The sequence below is a fragment of the Balaenoptera acutorostrata genome, chromosome 5, assembly GCF_949987535.1.
Source record: "Balaenoptera acutorostrata chromosome 5, mBalAcu1.1, whole genome shotgun sequence".
Classification (NCBI taxonomy): domain Eukaryota; kingdom Metazoa; phylum Chordata; class Mammalia; order Artiodactyla; family Balaenopteridae; genus Balaenoptera; species Balaenoptera acutorostrata.
Window position 1 is genome coordinate 26,531,509 of NC_080068.1, and position 16,916 is coordinate 26,548,424.

At 44.2% G+C, this 16,916-nt stretch overlaps 1 protein-coding gene across 5 annotated transcripts in view; it reads left to right on the forward strand.

Moving 5' to 3' along the window:
- Nucleotides 1-1,061: 1,061 nt before the first annotated feature.
- GAB1 (GRB2 associated binding protein 1) overlaps nt 1,062-16,916 on the forward strand; it is a 125,284-nt gene continuing 109,429 nt past the window's right edge. For 4 of the 5 annotated variants that reach the window (XM_007189353.2, XM_007189355.2, XM_007189354.2 and 1 more), the window contains exon 1: nt 1,062-1,194. In XM_007189353.2, coding sequence (XP_007189415.2) covers nt 1,123-1,194 — 72 coding nt within the window. In that variant the 5' untranslated portion in view covers nt 1,062-1,122. Of the gene's footprint in view, nt 1,195-7,902; nt 8,005-16,916 lie in introns of those variants that run through there. The other variant, XM_057547516.1, reaches the window with a different exon arrangement.

The following is a 16,916-nucleotide window of genomic DNA, read 5'->3' on the forward strand; positions in this document are numbered from 1 at the left end:
GCCGCCGGGCGGCCGAGGTCCCCTCTCCAGCTTCCCGAACTACAGATCCCAGGGTGCCTCTCGGACTCCCGCTCCCTCCCTCTCTAGCTCCCTCCCTCCGTGCGTCTCCTCCTTCCTGGCCCTTGTTTTGGCTGGAAGCGCTCCGGCGGAGTTAGAGAAAGTCTGGGCAGAAACCGCAGCCTGCCCTAACGTGGGAAGGGGAGGAGGAAAGGAAGAGGGAGCCGGGAGGCCGGGAGAGGGAGGGATCGGGGCCGGGGGCCGGGCCGCTCAGAACCTGCCGCGCGCCCGGGGGTGGGGGAGGCGGCGCGGGAGGAGCGCGAGGGGACTGGACGGTGGGCTCGGTCCCCGCAGCCGAGCAGCCGAGAGCCTCGTTCCTTCGCCGCCCTCCGCCCTCTCTCTCCCGCAGCGGCGGCGAGCGCGGACCCACCCTCCGGCGGGACCTCTGCCCTGCCCAGCGACGCCGAGCCGGCGGCTCCCTCCGTGGCCCTGGACCAGCCCTGCGCCCGCTGTCCAAGGGACCCTCGCGGCTTCCCCTTTCCTCCCGGCTGCCCGGGCGCCGCGGGGAAGTGACCCACCCTCCCGCGAGGAGGGGGAAGGAGAGGATCGCGCAGGGCGCACCGAAACCGAGAGCGGGCGAGTCGGAGTGGGCACCGCGCAGGGGCATTGTGTGTGTGTGTGTGTGTGAGTGTGGGTGTGCGCGCGTGCAGCGTCGTGTCTGTCTAGAGAGCGCTCTGGGAGGTCCCGTCCCGAGGGGGCGGAGCGCAGGGGGCCGAGGCTTGGGCCCCGTGCCGGGGCAGAGTCCCGTTGAGCCCGAGCGCGACGGAGGCAGCCGGCGGGACGACACGCCTGGCGGCTGGGCGGGCGCACTGAAGGGAGGCCGGGGCGCCCTCGGCCCGGCCGCAGACCCTGCCCCGAAGTATCGGCCTCGGCGGCGCGGCCCGCTTCTACTCACGTCCGCGGACCTGCTTGCGGGGAAGAAGCTCGGAGGCCGAGAGCCGGCGCGCCACGGAGCCCGTCCGCCCGGGGTGTGCCGCCGGAGAGCTAGGTCCCCGCCGCCGCGCGGCTGTCCGGCGTCGGCGGTGTCGGGAGCGCGCCCGGCCCGGAGCCGGAGAGGCGCGCACCATGAGCGGCGGTGAAGTGGTCTGCTCTGGATGGCTCCGCAAGTCACCCCCGGAGAAAAAGTTGAAGCGTTATGTAAGTAGAGCTCGGCCGCCGTTCCCCTTCCCGGGCGGCTCGCGCGCGGGCTGCTGCTTCCCCTTGGTCCCCATCCTTTTCCCGTGGGCCCTTTCCCCGGCAGGCTGGGGACCCAGGCTGGACACTCACGCCCGGGCCTCCTCTTGGCCGGGCACCTTCCTCCAGATTCCAGACATCGGCCCGTAGGAGGGCCCGGCATGGCCAGCTGAGCGCCGGCTGCATGTTTTTATTGTTCCTTTTAGCAGGGGCGAAGGGGAGAGCATTCTCCTTTCGTTATATCTGCAGGGAATCCTTAGGGACTGCTGTGTAGTAAATTTCCCGCACTGGGAAAACCACGGAGGTGTTGGAACTCATCAGCCCTCTATTTGGTACGCGCTCCCTCCCGCCTTCCCCTCGGAGTGGTTGCCGGAAGCGGGCGGGGGACCTGGGAAGTTGGCCTTAGAGCTGAGCATCTCCAGTCCGCGCACACGGGAAAGAAAAAAGTTATTACGCGCCCTACCGTTTGCTTAGCACGGTTCACATTTTCGCGGTTTTGAAGCGAGGGACCTTGGAGTTTGGCCCGAGAGCCTTGGCAGTTTGCTGCGAAAGGAGGGCGCTGGGGGGAGCCTGGTGCCTGGTGTTCGGGCGCCGTGGACACGCTGTCAAACCCCGCAGGAGAGGACAGCTGGGGCCAGTCAGGATTTCTGTGCGTTACGGTACTTTCCCAGGCCACCCGAGTTGCTTCTGCTGATTATGTGTTAAACCGTTTTAGCTGTTAAGGAGGATATTCCTTGAAAGAACCAACCTTGCTTAGGTGGAAATCTGTGTCCTCTTCGGGGCGGGGGGGTCTGCGATCTTATCCCCTTCTCCCCCACTGGCTCTTTTGTTGCTGCCCCCTGCAAAAGAAAGAAATGACACCTTCGCCCTGCCATATGACGCAAATATTTTTCTAGTAAAGTATGTCTCGAATACAAAATGTATGCCCCCTTAAATATAAATTTACGACCAGGGGGCCGACACTAATAATGGAACCTGTTTCTTGTGGAAGGGTATCTACATCCAGAGTGAGAGCTCGAGGTAATCCTATTAGTCACTGTTTGCTTGCATAGAACGGATTGAAGTGCAATATTTAACTTCACCGACAACTCACCGGTGAGTTTCTGGTTTACTTTCTGCCAGAATTTGTTATAGGCAAGTAATTCTTATTTAAGGATTTGATGCCACAAATCCTAAGAAAGTTTCTCCAGAGATTTTTTTGAATCCTTCCCATCCTGTCTCTCCACCTATCACACTTTGCCTGAATATTCTGGTAAATATGCTGACTTTAATCCAAAAATTGGGGAGAGGCAGGGTTGTTTTCAGCTCTGAGTTCTGAAGAGAAGGTTGTATGTGTGTGGGAAGAGGGAGTGGATTGATAGAGAGATGTATTTGTTTTGAGAAGGTGGTGTTCAGGAAATGATTGGGTCCTTGGGAGAACTGAAGAACACTACATTAGCTGAAATAGGTAGTGGTAATAGAGGTTTAATGCTTTCTTTCACATGATTGGTTTATGGCTCTCTCAAAAGATGCCCCACACTGGACTAGGGACCATAAGATTAAAAAATACAGTAGGAAAAAAGCCTTGCCTCTTGGGCTTGCAATTTAATGTAATACAAACCAGGAAGAAAATCAGCCCCAAAGATTATGTCTTAACCAAGGACCAAGAAAATGGAAAATCTAAATTTAAAAAAAAATCATTATTTCATTTGATCATTACAACAGTTTTATGAGGCGGGTATTATCTATCTGTTTAACAGATGAGAACACAGTCTCCATAACCAGAGTGTGCCAGAGGCAGGGTTTGAACTCAGATCTGCCTGCCTGACTGGGCTTTAAAAGGTTAATGACTCATCTAGTTGATTTCAAGTGGCACTCAGGCAGGTCATCTGTAAACAGCCTTTCAAGTTGTAACTTTCTATGAGTCTGTGGATATTGGTTGAGCGTGCAAGGAAGGGGCGGGCTGCCGATCAGAGGTGCAGTGCTGGAAAAACACAAGACAAGCATGTGTGCACAAAAGGTAGCTAGCAACGCCACGTGGTTTCTGGTTGTGTGCCCAAGTGGAGCACTGTGGTTATTTCATAGATGTTTTGAAGAACAAGCTTCATGTAGACTGAAACCATAGGAATACTTTAGAGAGACCGTGGGCTCCCTAAATTGTTGTCACCTGAGGGGAGAATATGCCTAACAGCGGAGGGAGGCAGGGTTTTCTTTGCCTGGCTGGGCACTGGGGTTTTCTTTCCACACTAATGAAGTACATAGAGACAGCCCAGGAAGAAAGTGGGCAGGGTGGCCACCAGAACTGAGGGGTCCAAGAGGGTGACTGGAGACTTACAAGTTAAAATGAGTCTTGTCTTATATTTGCACTGTCAAGTTGGTTGCCCAGATTTTGACATTCCCAGATGATTGCTCTTTGGCTTGGTATCCAATTCAGATAGTTTTGGCTAAAGCAGCTTTGCCCCTCAAAGACATTGGCATATATACATGCATCTCCTGTGCTGGTTTGGTTTTCATGTAAAATCTTTATTTTCTGGATGAAAGGAAACATTGTTGGCCACCCAATAGGCAAAATGTTGCTTGATAATGGTTTTGAATGAACGGATTCACTGTGATAAGATATCTTGGATGCCTGGTACTGTAATTGTTAAATGAGACTTCAGGGAGTTTGAACATTGATTTCGTTGGGGAACATTTGGCCCAGAGGACTTTGACAGTTGTCTCGCTCTTTACAGTATTTATAGGGTAGTCCGAGCATTGATTAAGATGATCCATCAGGGCTTTTAAGTGACAAAAAATTGTTTTAGTTTTATCTTCAAAGTCATCTCAAGTTATGGCCCCCATGCATTCCATTTACAACTCCATTTTATGTTTGCTGTTTTATAGTCAACAGCATTGTTTTTTTATATTAGTATGTTCCTCAGATATGGAAGCTTTTCTTGAATTTCCTAAAGAGAGTGGAAGTGGCATAAAAGACAGTAAGACAAAGACTAGTGAGCGGATTCTCCAGCCTTTTTGCCTCTTTTTAATTTTTTCTATATTTATTTGCAAAAGGGTAAGGACCTCTTGTATGTGTTCCAGCCTCTGAGAATTTTTAGAAGTCCACTTAATATGGAGCTGAAGATTTTTCTGCTTTCTCTCAGTTTTGCTCCTACTGTGTTGCTGTTTTCACCCTGTGTTATATATTAAACAGCTGATTTTTCACTCTGTTAAGGACCTGAGTAGAATCACATACAGATCAATGTCACTAGGGTTATAGAAACCGAGTAGACTCTTGGTAGTATGCACTCAACGGCAGTGCTCAGATGTTTAAAGGGCTGTTTAAAGACAAATCAGCCATTTGAAATAATGGTAGAATTTTCATCAGGATTTGAAATTTTAGCTGAAATAAAAGGTAAGTCTTGAAAACAAAGGATTGCTTCAAGCCAGCTGGCTGTTCCCCTGTCTCTGTAGGGGGAGCTTCCCTATGGCCTGCCTCAAGCCAAGACACCAAGTTTGGGCTCCTCCATGGCCCAGATGTCTGCCTTGGGCCGGTGTGCAATCTCAGCAGGAGAACCTCCTTCTGGACCAGGGCAAGGTGGCCTGCTTGCTGCCAGCCAGCTGGGGAGCACAACCTCAGCCAGTTCTTGGGTGTGTAATCTGCACCCAGCTTGGGCTCTGCTCTTCAGCTGTCAGTTTATAGGATGTTTTCTGTCTGAACTTGTGTTTCTGGGAATGGACTTAGAAATAGCATCTTCCTCTGGGTGGTCACCTGACATCTTACATGGAGGAGAGAGGCATGGGGAAGGCAAAATAACAGCATCTCCTTGGTTCAAGGACACCCCAGGAGCTGGGCTAAGTCCCTGTTCCAGAGTGTCACTACGACAAAGAGGACTGGGATGTTTGGAAGCTTTTCCTGCCCTTTTTTGGCAATTCCCAGTAGCAGATTCTGCTACTGGGAATTGCCAGTAGTCAACAGATTCTGAAGCTTTTGCTTACAGACACTGAAGGAGCATAATTATTCTGTTCAAGGAAATTTTTTCCTGCAATTCTTCCATTAGTGAACATTCCATTCAAATTTCAAATGTTTTCTTTTTACCTTTTCCAATAAGGCAGGAACATTGTTTCTACTAAGAAAGATCATCAACTAGCACTTACACTGTATTTATGAAAGTTAATGATAGTTAATTCTTTTGTTGTGCCTGGGCTTAGTGATATGAGTTGCTGAATCCCTGAATCTGATTGTTGTCTTTTGGGATTCAAAATTACTACTAAGAAGGTGTATCAGCTTGGAGGGTAGTTTTAGAATTCTGCTGTTTTTAATTTTTTTTTTTTAACTGATCATCTTTGAACAAATACAAAAATATGGCAAGAATTTATACTTGGATAATCTGGTTGACAGGTGAACTGGTTATTTCAGTGTGTTTTGCCATAATGAGTCTGCTTAAAGAATATGAAAGAAATGAAGTGACAAGGCACTTTTAAGGCTAAGTAAGATTCCATAGTTTGGAGTTGACATAAAAAATATGTAGCTAAGGTCTTGATGATTTGCAGGTTGAGGGCATTTAAGAGGTGATTAACTGCCGGCACTGCTAATTTTCTTACAGAGACTAACACGCAAGAAGGAACGTCGTAGCAGGTGGATTACCACTTTATTTTTGAAGAGTTTTGGGTAAATTGGGCCAAGGTGGAAGGAACCCTGGACTGAGTGTCAGGACCCAGAATTCACCTGGGCCTTGCCACTATTCACGTGATCTTTGGATCCTTCTAATCCTCAGTTTCCTTATCTGTAAAATGGGGAAGGGGTGGGCAACACATCTACATTCTAAACTCTCTTGCCCTCTAACATTCCTCTTCTCAGACTTTTCCTTGGGAGGGAGGGGCAGATGGGGAGCTTCTCAATAGGCTTCCTTTTTGTGGGGGAAATAAATCTTCATTTCTTGTTCATCTTAAATAGCCTAGTGAATATATTAGAACTGCAGAGGCAGAATTCTTTGGGGACCCTCCGGCGCTTCCCTTAACAGAATGCAGGCTCACTGAGCCCAGGGCTGCCGCGTGCCTATGCTGCTGTGTGTGATACAGAGTGGAAGCTCACCAGGTATCTGTTGACTGAATTGATAAACAGGTTATCTCTGGAGCTTTTGTAAATGTGCCACGTGTTGAATACCGTGGAGGGAAAGGCCCACTCCCTTCCCGTAAGGAGTTTCTAATCTGTTCCCCAAGACAAGCTGTAAATGCATGTTCCTTTAAATCGTTTTACAAGAGCTATGTTTATAAGGCTGTATATGATGAATTGCCAAATGGTTGATACAGACAGTAATTGCTTAAGAGCTCAGACTAGAGGGGAGGGGGATGGGGGCAGCCAGGGAAGACTTCACAGGTGAATTTCAGGCTCTATTCTTGGAAGAATCCAGGTGCTTCTGACAGAAATAGCAAAATCAGAAGGGAAGCCTGGTTTTCAAGGAAGAACGGGGACTTTGTGTTGAGTTCAGACATCCCAGCGAAAAGGACAGAACGGCTCCGTTTCATGCATGGAATTTGGATGTCAGCTGTAACTTGCAGTTTGAGAAGTTTCAGTTTCTGCCATGACCTAATGCTCCTGATGGGATCCTGACCACAAGTGAATTTTCTGTCCCGGGCTAGACAACAAACCAAACAACCCCACTTGTCCGGTCACCTGAACTTATTAAAATTCCAAGGGACATGTGTTATTTAAGATTTCTTGATGTCTGTTTGGAACTAAATAATTCATTCTGGCAAGCGTTTAGTTGACAACAGAGAGGGAGCATGTTCTGGTAGGAGGGAGAATAAAAGAGCCTTTGATTCATTTGCTTCTGAGTTCCAGCAGGAGGGCCGGGGCTGCCTTGGGCTAGCGTCTTATTTTGGACTTTGGAAGCCATCTTAACCCAGCTGTGTGAGTGCCAGCCGGGGCTGGAGGACAGAGAATAACACCATTGGATCACATTAAACCCCTCCTGACTGTTGATGGAAGGGTTTCTCCCATTTCACATTCCTTGCATTAACATGGTGGCTCATTTCCCCCAAGTTAGAGCTCCATCTGAATTTGCCACTTGAACTTGGATTGAAGTCACAGCACTTCTGTGACTCTTTATCTCAGTCGACTGAGTACAGGAAACTTACCAAGACCCAGGTCTCTGTCTGCTCCCCCCTCTTCAGCTACAGGAACAAATAAAATCAGCATTCTTTTCTTCTTTAGATTACTCCTGGGGGAAAGTGGCTCATTGTACCATGGATTTCCACGGTCGTTAAACGTGTAGCCTCTTCATTTGCCAACTCAATGGCTGGGGGAGCCTTAATGAATTGGAGATGACGATGCAGGCCTGTGGAATTACTGGGAAAAGTCATTTTAGGAACTTGGAAGCTTCGACCATTCCAGGCTTGTCTGTGTGAGCACCTCAAATCCTACAAGAATGCCTTAACTGGAAAAGAATCTTTTATATTTTAAGCAATTCTTTTATTCCTAGGAGCAAAAGGCTCCCTAACTGAAGAGAAAAATGCTCATTGCTGAATGTGTAATAAAGTAGAGCCCAGCAGCTTTGGACCCTCCCACAGCCTGCTTTATAAAAAAAAAAAAAAAAAAAATAGTTAAGACTCTGCACCGAAATGCATGCTTGGTCGTTATCTGGGTTACATTAGCCCTTGAAGCATTCTGATTACAGCTTGTAGCTGCCAAGCCCCGTCCTGCAGTGTTATCTGGAACAAAAATTTTCCATGTGGTTGTTTTTAGCAGAGCTACTATATGCAAACTGCATGTGAAGATGTAAGTCGCAAAGAAATAGAGCTTCTAGAAGGGGAAATGTGAGTGATCTTAATTTTTTTTTTCCTACTATTTAACTTCTTTCCTTTCTGTGTGTTTCAGAAATTTTTATCATATTTCTAAACTGAGTTTTCTTTTACTTCTATACACTGGAAAGAATGCCAAATTTACCACAAGTTTTTCGTATGGTGGTGGTTTTTTACTCCCAGCTTTTTTCTTTGAATTCATACTTGGCCTAGGTAATTCCCCATGTGTTCAAAAAAAAAAAACCACCACCAACAACAGCAATGTCCTAAAAGGAAAAAAACAAATGCCTACATTGTTCCATGAATTAAAAACAATATACCAAGAGTCCAAACATTTCTCTTCAATGTAGAAATCTTAGGTCATTTTTTTTTTTAAAAGGAAGAAAAATACTAAACTTTGCTTTAACTATCCTGCTCATTGTTTTTCTTTTCCCTTTTTTATTTATTTTCCTTTGTTTTAACTCGTGTCGTTTAATTTTTTTTGAGAAGTTTTACATATGGTTCTTCTTTAAGAATATCACACATGGAAAAAGAAAACATTAAAATTTCATTTTACTTTTCATCCTCTGGTCTGAAAAGGGGGAAAAAATGTTAATTAACAGTAAGGGTTTGTAACTGACTTCGTGTTGCTTGGTTGAATTGAATATTTGTCATTATTGCCTAGAGATATTTAGCAGTTTTATGTGAAATAAGCAGGTAAATATAATTTTAGTTAAGAGGCTTGCTTTTATGAAATAAAATATGCAGGACAGTAGCATCAGGGAATTGAGAACTCAATCTATTTTTGTTGTCGTTTTTACTGTATTTAATATTCTGTAATTAATATTTTGTATTAAATATTTATTGTATTTAATACATCAGTTAGCCAGTTGCTATAAAATTTTTTCTGCTAACTTTTTTAAGTGGGAGAGAGGTAAAAAGCACCCTTTCCCCCAGGAATCCCTACCCTCTTGCCCTTTTCCCCTTTTCCTCTTGTTTTCCACTTCTTCCTCTGTAGTAGAAGCCTCATTACCAACATCACAAAGTATTCATGTCAAAATCCTTACACACACAATCTTTCACCTTTTCTCTAAAAAAAAAGGGGGAGTTATTTATGTCCTGTTATGTAGTAATCAAGACTAGGAATCCTAATGTTCTACCCAGCAGGTAGATTGTTTTTCTCTCCTGAAATGCAGTTTTTAGTTACTACTGTATTGGGAAATGCGGTCAGGCCACTTTCTCACTAGCAGGACTCCTCCCTGAAATGACTACTTGGTTAAAGAATTAAGTACCTGGTGTGCTTTGTCAACTCCAGTCCATCACACATTCCCATCGGTGCCTTGGCTAGGGTCATCGTAGCCAAGAGGAAAGTGCTTCTGATTGGAGGGCTGACCACTTGATCTGCGGGAAAGAAGTGCTTTCATCTTTGTCACTTGGAAGAGAAACACTTGGTAAAATGCTACCTCCAGTGCTGTGAATTCCAGTGGCGTTACGTAGAACTTGGTGAGGAAGGCTCACCCCACTGGGTTAGGGAAGCATCATTTGAAGCCCCTACCCTCTGGCAAAGTTATAATTGACCCCAAAGTTGTGTAGGAGGATTGGATTTTACAAGTTCTCCCCGACAACTTCAGATTTAAATGTTTGAAGTGTTGGAAAAAGGTAAAAGGAAATACTGAGCTAGGAAGAATGCGAAGTATTTGGGCAGTTAATTTGTTCCTGGTGGTGCTGTTACATAAAACCCAAGCCTTCTGAGTAATCTTCACAGGGTACCCAGGTCATTTATCTCTGAAGAAAAGTGCACAAAATTAAACTGATGCTGTAGTTCTTTTTTCTTTCTCTTCTTTTTTCTTTCTCTTCATTTAAGCAGTGGAAGAGTCCAAACAGGAAAAGCATGCCTGGTATATTTTTAGTTTTAACATATCTTTCTAGATGATTTTCCTAATGACCCACAGTATACACAGTAGAAAGTGTGTACACATGATCTATTTACAAAGAAAATTATGGCTTCATTTATCATTCTTTGGTATTTGTAATAGGTTATTAATTTCCAGAGGACAAAGATGGCATTTGTTCTCTGCGTCTGAAATGCACAAGGTGGTACCTGGCACAATCTCTTGAGCAGCATGACCAAATACTTGTTGAATTTTAAGCCTAAAATGATAAATCGTCTAGTTCAATGTTTCTCAACCTCTTCTAACCCATTTCTCTATCACGTATTGTTTGAGTTTCCCCGTGGCTTTTAATCCAGTTTTATTTTCTATGATTTGCATTACAAAAACAACAGCTATATTGAATATCTTTCCCAATTATACTTATCTCCTTCTTCCCTAGTGCAGAGTCCAGCCTCCTCTTTTTACAGGGAATGAAAATAAATAGCCTCCGAGAGACTTAATTGATTTGTCCGAGGTCATACAAGTTAACCAGCTGTTCTGGCAGGGCCAGATCTCTTACTTCTCAGGTCAGACCCTGCAGTCCTTGAGGGGATGCCCGCTGGGAACAAGTCATTGCAAAGAATTCAGAAGAGGCCCAAGAGGGCACTGCCTCTACCTTTCAGGAGTTTATATGCTGCTAGGGACATAGGAGGCACTCAGTACTGCAAATTATGTTGTGATCAGTGATGTGAGGCCAGGCTTTAGAAGAATTCAGCCGAGGGAGGTGAATTCAGGGACTCCGGGAAGGTTTCATGAAGGTGGCAAGAGAGATTTCACCAGGACCTTAAAAGATGAGTTCAAATTTCAAAGATGGGGCTGGAGCGAGACTCTTTGTATTGCTCCCTTTTCCAGCCAGACTCGTGGGTAAGTTGTGTCCACTTGGCAGCCCCCTCTTCCTCACCTGCTACTCATCTCATAGCGGAATACAGCCTGGGTTCTTTTCCACCATCCTTACCTAACCCGGCTCCCACTAAGATCCCCAGTGGTTGCCCAATCTAGCAGAACTAGATCTGAACTTTTTAATTTTTATTTTTCATGAAACTCTTGACTACATCGTTGGAGATAACCAGTCCATTTTCTCAAGATATGTTCTTCCCTGTGCCTTCCTGATACCAGGCTCCGGTTTCTGGAAGTGTTGGAGTTCCTAAGCGTTCTCGTGCTGGCTAGCCCTGGATGGTCTCTACTCCCGTGTCACACTGTTAGTAGTTCTTCGTCCATTGGGAGTTCATGAACTTTTTTGAAAATTTGATAAAAGCTCCATGTTCTCCATTTCCACAGAATTCTTTTTTTTTTTTCCCCCCTGCTTGGCCAGTGCCCACATTATGCTGGTTGTTAGTTGATTTACAGTTTTGTTAGTTTCAGGTGTACAGCAGAGTGATTCAGTTATATATTCTTTTCCATTGTAGGTTATTACAAGATATTGAGTATAGTTCCCTCTGCTATACAGTAGGTCCTTGCTGGTTATCTATTTTATATATAGTAGTGTCCACAGAATTCTTACAAACTTAAACACAAACCTTATTATCCCCTTGCACGTTTCCTAACCTTTAAAGCCCATCTGTGGATCGTAAAGCCCAGTGAAATGCCCCTGAATTATATGCTGATGATTTGAAGACACCATTTCAGCCCATTTGTCACTCCACATCTTTGGCTCTAACTGGTTAGTAGATCTCTAACTGCTTAGATCCCCACAGCAATGGAGAGTCCGCATGCCCCCAGCAGGGCTCGCCATCCTCTCCCTAAACCCCGTCCTCTTGCTGTTCCCTCTCTCAGTCAGTCACGCCACCGTCCCTTTCCCGGTGGCATAAGCCAGAGGATTTTCTTTGTTCTCTTCTCCTTCTCCACATCCAGTGACCAAATCCTGTCAGTTTTACCTTCCAAAGATCTCTTGACTTCTTGACCTCTGTGTTGCCTAAGCTGCCTTTGCCTTTGCCTTTCTGCCGGATTTCTGCAATAGCTAGTTCATCTCCCTGTCTCCATCCTTGCGTCCCTCCAAACGAGCTTCATCAAGGCAGCCAGCATGGCCTTTCTGAAACCCAGATCTGATCGTCCCGGGCTCCAGTTTGAGGCTGTTCCGCAGGGTTCCTTTGCTCTGAGGAGTGCCCAAACCCCTTCTCTTGGCTTGCAGGGCTCTCTGTGATATGGCCCGTGCATGTACCTCCTTCTCACTCACGCGCTCCGCTTCAGCTGTACTGAGCTTTCAGATCCCGAATTGCCTTTGTGATCCCTCACTCTGGCCTTGGCCTGTGCGCTTCTCTCCTCCAGGGATTCCTGGCCCTCCTCTCTCTGCCTCCACACCCAGGCTACCCCGGGAGCCTCCCTCGAACTCCCGCCACCACTGTCACTCACCCATGCAGACCCAGCGGGCCAAGAGCATCTGTTTTGTTCCCCTTCGATGCTCGGCCATTCCCACAGGACAGTGCCCATCGCACCGGATTGCACTTGTTTGTTTAATTTCTTGTTCCCCCTTTTGATGCTGGGGCTCATTGTGATTTTTCACGAGCCCCCGGTACTTTTGCCTTCAAGGGCTCCCTTCCTCTAACAAAAAAAAGAATAAAAATTATATTTTGCAACTGTGTCCAGATAGATGAATATATTCCAAGCTGGATTTATTATTAGATAGTTATTATCCTTATTATGTTCATTTTTTATTCTGATTTTAAAAGGAATTCATATTAAGACACTTTTTGTGGGCTCCTAAAAGTTTTATGGGCTCTAGCACTTGGTGGCCTGTGCCTGATGGACACTTTGGCTGTGTTAAGTGGACATGAATCCTCTGGTGATAAAGTTGACAGCTGATTGATCATGACTCAGAAAGGCAAGGAGCCCACTAGTTATTTCCTTATGTGGCACGTTTGTAGTGGCTTGAATAGCTCCCTGAGACCATATTAAGATTGTGTATTGTAGTCCCTGGTATCGGAAAAATATATTTTAAAAAGTAGGATCGCAGACTTAAGAGGCGTATATACATGTATATTTAAAAGCAAAAATCATGAGATCTTTATGATGTCAAAAATATGTTCCTCGAGCTAGTTTACTAATACGAACATATCTTCGTGATGTGTCTGTGTACAGCAGTGGTTTTTAGTGGAAGTGGGAAGGTGATTTTGCCCCCGCCAGGGACGTTTGACAATGTCTGGAGGTGTTTTTTGGTTGTCGCCACTGGGGGTGCTACTGGCGGCTGGTGGGTTGAGGCGGGGACGCTGCTAAAGATCCTACAATGCACGGGACAGCCTTTGCAACCAAGAATGACCCAGCCCCAAATATCAATAGGGCAGAAGTTGGGAAACCCTCAGGTAGAGGAATCCTTCATAAAACTTGGTTCCTACAGCTGTATTATTCATTTGGTTTATTTCCCTGTGTTTCCTTTAAAAGCCATAATTCAGGTACAGGACTGTGTTGCAGCCTTGGACCCAGGCATTTCCTTTTCTGGCTTCAATAAGGTTGAGAAAAAGTCATTTAGATGCCTGAGCTTTTGAACCCCAGAGGTTGGGGCCATGCACCCCTGTCATGGGGGTTTCTGCAAGAGACAGAAATCTCTCTCCAATGGTAAATGGTCTGTTATCATTTAAATCATTGCCCCAAATACTCTTTTTTTTTTTTTTTTTCCCCATGCTAATCCTAGCTGGAGTACAACCAATTGTTGTCTGGGTGGGGAGGGGGATGCTGAGTCATTTATTCATGCTTTTTATTACCTCTTGGCTTGAATATCACCATTCATTGTTCACAAGCCGCTCAGCTTGTTTACTTTTTATAAATTACATGTAATCAGTCCTCTTGCAGGTCTGGCTACTGTAATTGGCAGCAGCCACGGAGCAGGGCTGATGAGTCTGCATTTGTGCTGATGTCTCACAGACAGCTCAGCCTCCAAACTTTGTTACCTCCTCTATCGGTATTTCAAAAGGAAGGTGAACAGAACTGCCACGCTGCTCTCTCTTCTCAGATGCTCTGACGGCACTTGTTCATGTAATAGTTCGGTAGAGTCCCCGTGTCCTTTGGTGAAGGAAGAATCAAGGGTTTGGGGCAGTGGACCTCAGACTTTAATGTGCATACCAATCACCTGGGTAACTTCTGAAATGAACATTCTGGAGCCTTTTGCCCTTTCTGAAATTTTTAGTAAATGTCGGTAGAGGTCCAGAAAACTGCATTTTCTAACTCAAATCCCTGCTGATTCTGATGTAGGTGGTCCTCACCTTACCCTTGGATAAGTGCTGAGTTAGCATGGAGGAAACATGGGAAAAGGAAGAAAATCCAATAGAAGTAAATGTGTATAGAGAGTGGGATAGGAAGGCAAGAACCAAAACTCAGAAAGTAACTTCAGCTTCTTTTCTGTGAGATAAGGGAAATATGCTGTGATCCTTTAAAAAATATGTGATTTAGATCAAAGTTTCCCCTAAAGGGGACATATTTAGAGGATGACAAAAGTGAAAGGGAATTTTTAGAAAGGTGAGAATATGAGAAAGTACCTAACCATCGCCAAGAAGCTCAAAGATGTGATGAAATCAAGGAAGGTACTGTGCAGGTATCGATTTGAAAAAGAACATGCATTCCTGCATCGAGAGCCTTATGAATGGCTTAAAGATGAAGAGGATTAGCTCCTCACCAGAAGTTCTGGTTATTCTGGTTATTGGATCTGAAAGCCTATTATTAAAATACAGTCCAGATTTCCTGGAATAGTTCTAATTTCAGATATTTTTTTCCCACTGTCTTCATAGTACATGTCTAGTTTGCCCTAATTTTTGGTTAGTTGAGATGTGGTTGGTTTGTAAAAGAGCACCAAAATAGTTCTACGTGAGTAAAGAAGTTCTTTTTTCAAATTTCTGTCTGTCTGTCTGTCTCTCTTTCTCTCTCTCCCTGTGTGTAATGTATATATTCTAATCTGTTTCTTTGAACCTAAACTTTGATTTTAAAGTCCATTTTAGAGAATGAGAGCAAGAGAGAGAGATAGATAAGACAGACTCTTAGAAAATTGGCCAAGAAGTGGCCCAGGTGGAAATGGTTATTTAATCCTAGCAGAGGAATAAAGAATTTATTTCCAACTACCTACTGAGTTCACTCTGTTTTTAGAAAGCTATCATCTTTTTCACATATTAGTTTCTTAGGGGAACTTTATGATTCTATTTATACCTTGCAGAAAGATCTTGACACCCCCTCCCAAAATAAAAGGAATTGGGGGAGTTACTTATAAAATGCTGGCTATCCTCAGCTTTTGTTAATTCCTTCCTTACCCTGCTCTAACCATCTCTTCATCAGAGTGTGCGTCTTTCAATTTACTCTACCCTAACTGTCTCGGTGTCAAAGTGTTCATTTCTCCATGCTGGGAACCCAGATTGTACTGTCGACTTTTCACCACTGTGGTGTCATACTGATGAGCTGGCTGACCTTTCCTCCCTCCCTTCCTTCTCTCCATCCTTCACTCTCTCTCCCTTCCCCTCCATTTCCTTACTCGGGAAGATACTCTGCCCATCAGCCTGCAAGATCTTAGAGAATCTTCCCATCTGCTTTGTAAGTGTTGAGTATCATTATTGTTATTATACGGTATCACTATTGTTATTATACGAAGTGTCTGCCACACCCTCTCACTGCACTGAGAGTTCAAGTATGTTCAGTTAGTAGATCACCTTGCTCCCGAAGTGAATAAAAGGGCTGTTGCTGGCTGGTGGTGGAGACCCAGAACCAGCTTCTATGAAGAAAGGCTAGACTCCTGTGACTTCTGTCCTGCACGAAGAATCGAAGGCTGGGCTCACGCCTTGCTCTTTTCATTTCAGGTGACTTTATTGCCTTGCTTTCCTGTATTTTTAAAACCATATACTTGGTAGACTTCTTTTCTTAGGAGTCTCTTGATAGTTCTAGTTATTTTTTCAGATTTTTTTCTATAATTTATTCTAACCCATATGTTGTTTAACACAGTGATAGATGTTTCCAATGAATATTTAAATTTGCTGTAAACAAGTGTAAATGCTCCTAGGGAGAACCACAACATTAAGTAGTCATCCAAGTGCAGCATAAAAAAATATATAGCTTATCAGTTTTCAGTGGGAGTATTTTAACTTTAAAATTTCTGGTTTTGCTTTAACATATAGGAAAAATAAGTTATAAAATGTTAGTTAAGCAGAAGTTGTAAAATATTAGGTAAGCAGATGTATTGCCCTTTGCATAAGTTACTAAAGGGAAATGTCTCTTTCATAATTAAATAAGACATCATTAAACTGAATATACATATTTAAACTTTTAATGATTTTATATTTACTTATATTTAAAGAGAAAATGCATAGATTGACTTAAAATTCATAGGATGTTGGTACTTTGATTATTTCTATGTTTTAAGGTACAATTTTTAATACTCAGATATATTTAAAAGTTTAGTATCTCCCTACTGATTTCAGTGATGCTTAAACAGCTAAAACATACTCTTTTATAGTAGGTTTTATGCATACTAAATATTTTAGCAAATGCAATTTTTATTCCCAAGCTGGAGAAATAGTTATATGTTGAGAAACCCATGTTCTTATTAACTGAGGGATATTGGAACATAGATATTGAAGTATTTTTAATGTTTCAGATAAGGTTCTCGTGTTGAAAACATCCATGTTTGTTGTTCAAAGGGAAACTGTTGTTTCTAAACCGTGTATTTCCAAGGCAGAATAACTTTTCATAACTTTGAGATTTTTATTGAAGTACTTAAGGAGAAGAAATACTTAAAGTAGTGAAAGGAGGAAAACTTAATTACTGATCCTATTCTCAGTGAGAAAACGAGGACCTAGGGAATTGAGGCCAAGGAAATACCCTGAGTTCAAGGCCAGTTGGTTTCAGCAGCCAGAGGTAGTCATGGATGCAAGCTTCCTGACACCCAGCCCAGTGCCATTCCCAATCTGCCACATCTATCCCCATCTTCAGTGGGTTGTTGTACTTACCAAAATTCAAATGCTTTGACATTTTAAGAGCATTTTAGCTGCCCCTTAGAGCAGTGACAATATGGTAAGTTCACCCCAGTCTCTCACTCTTTTTTAAAATTTT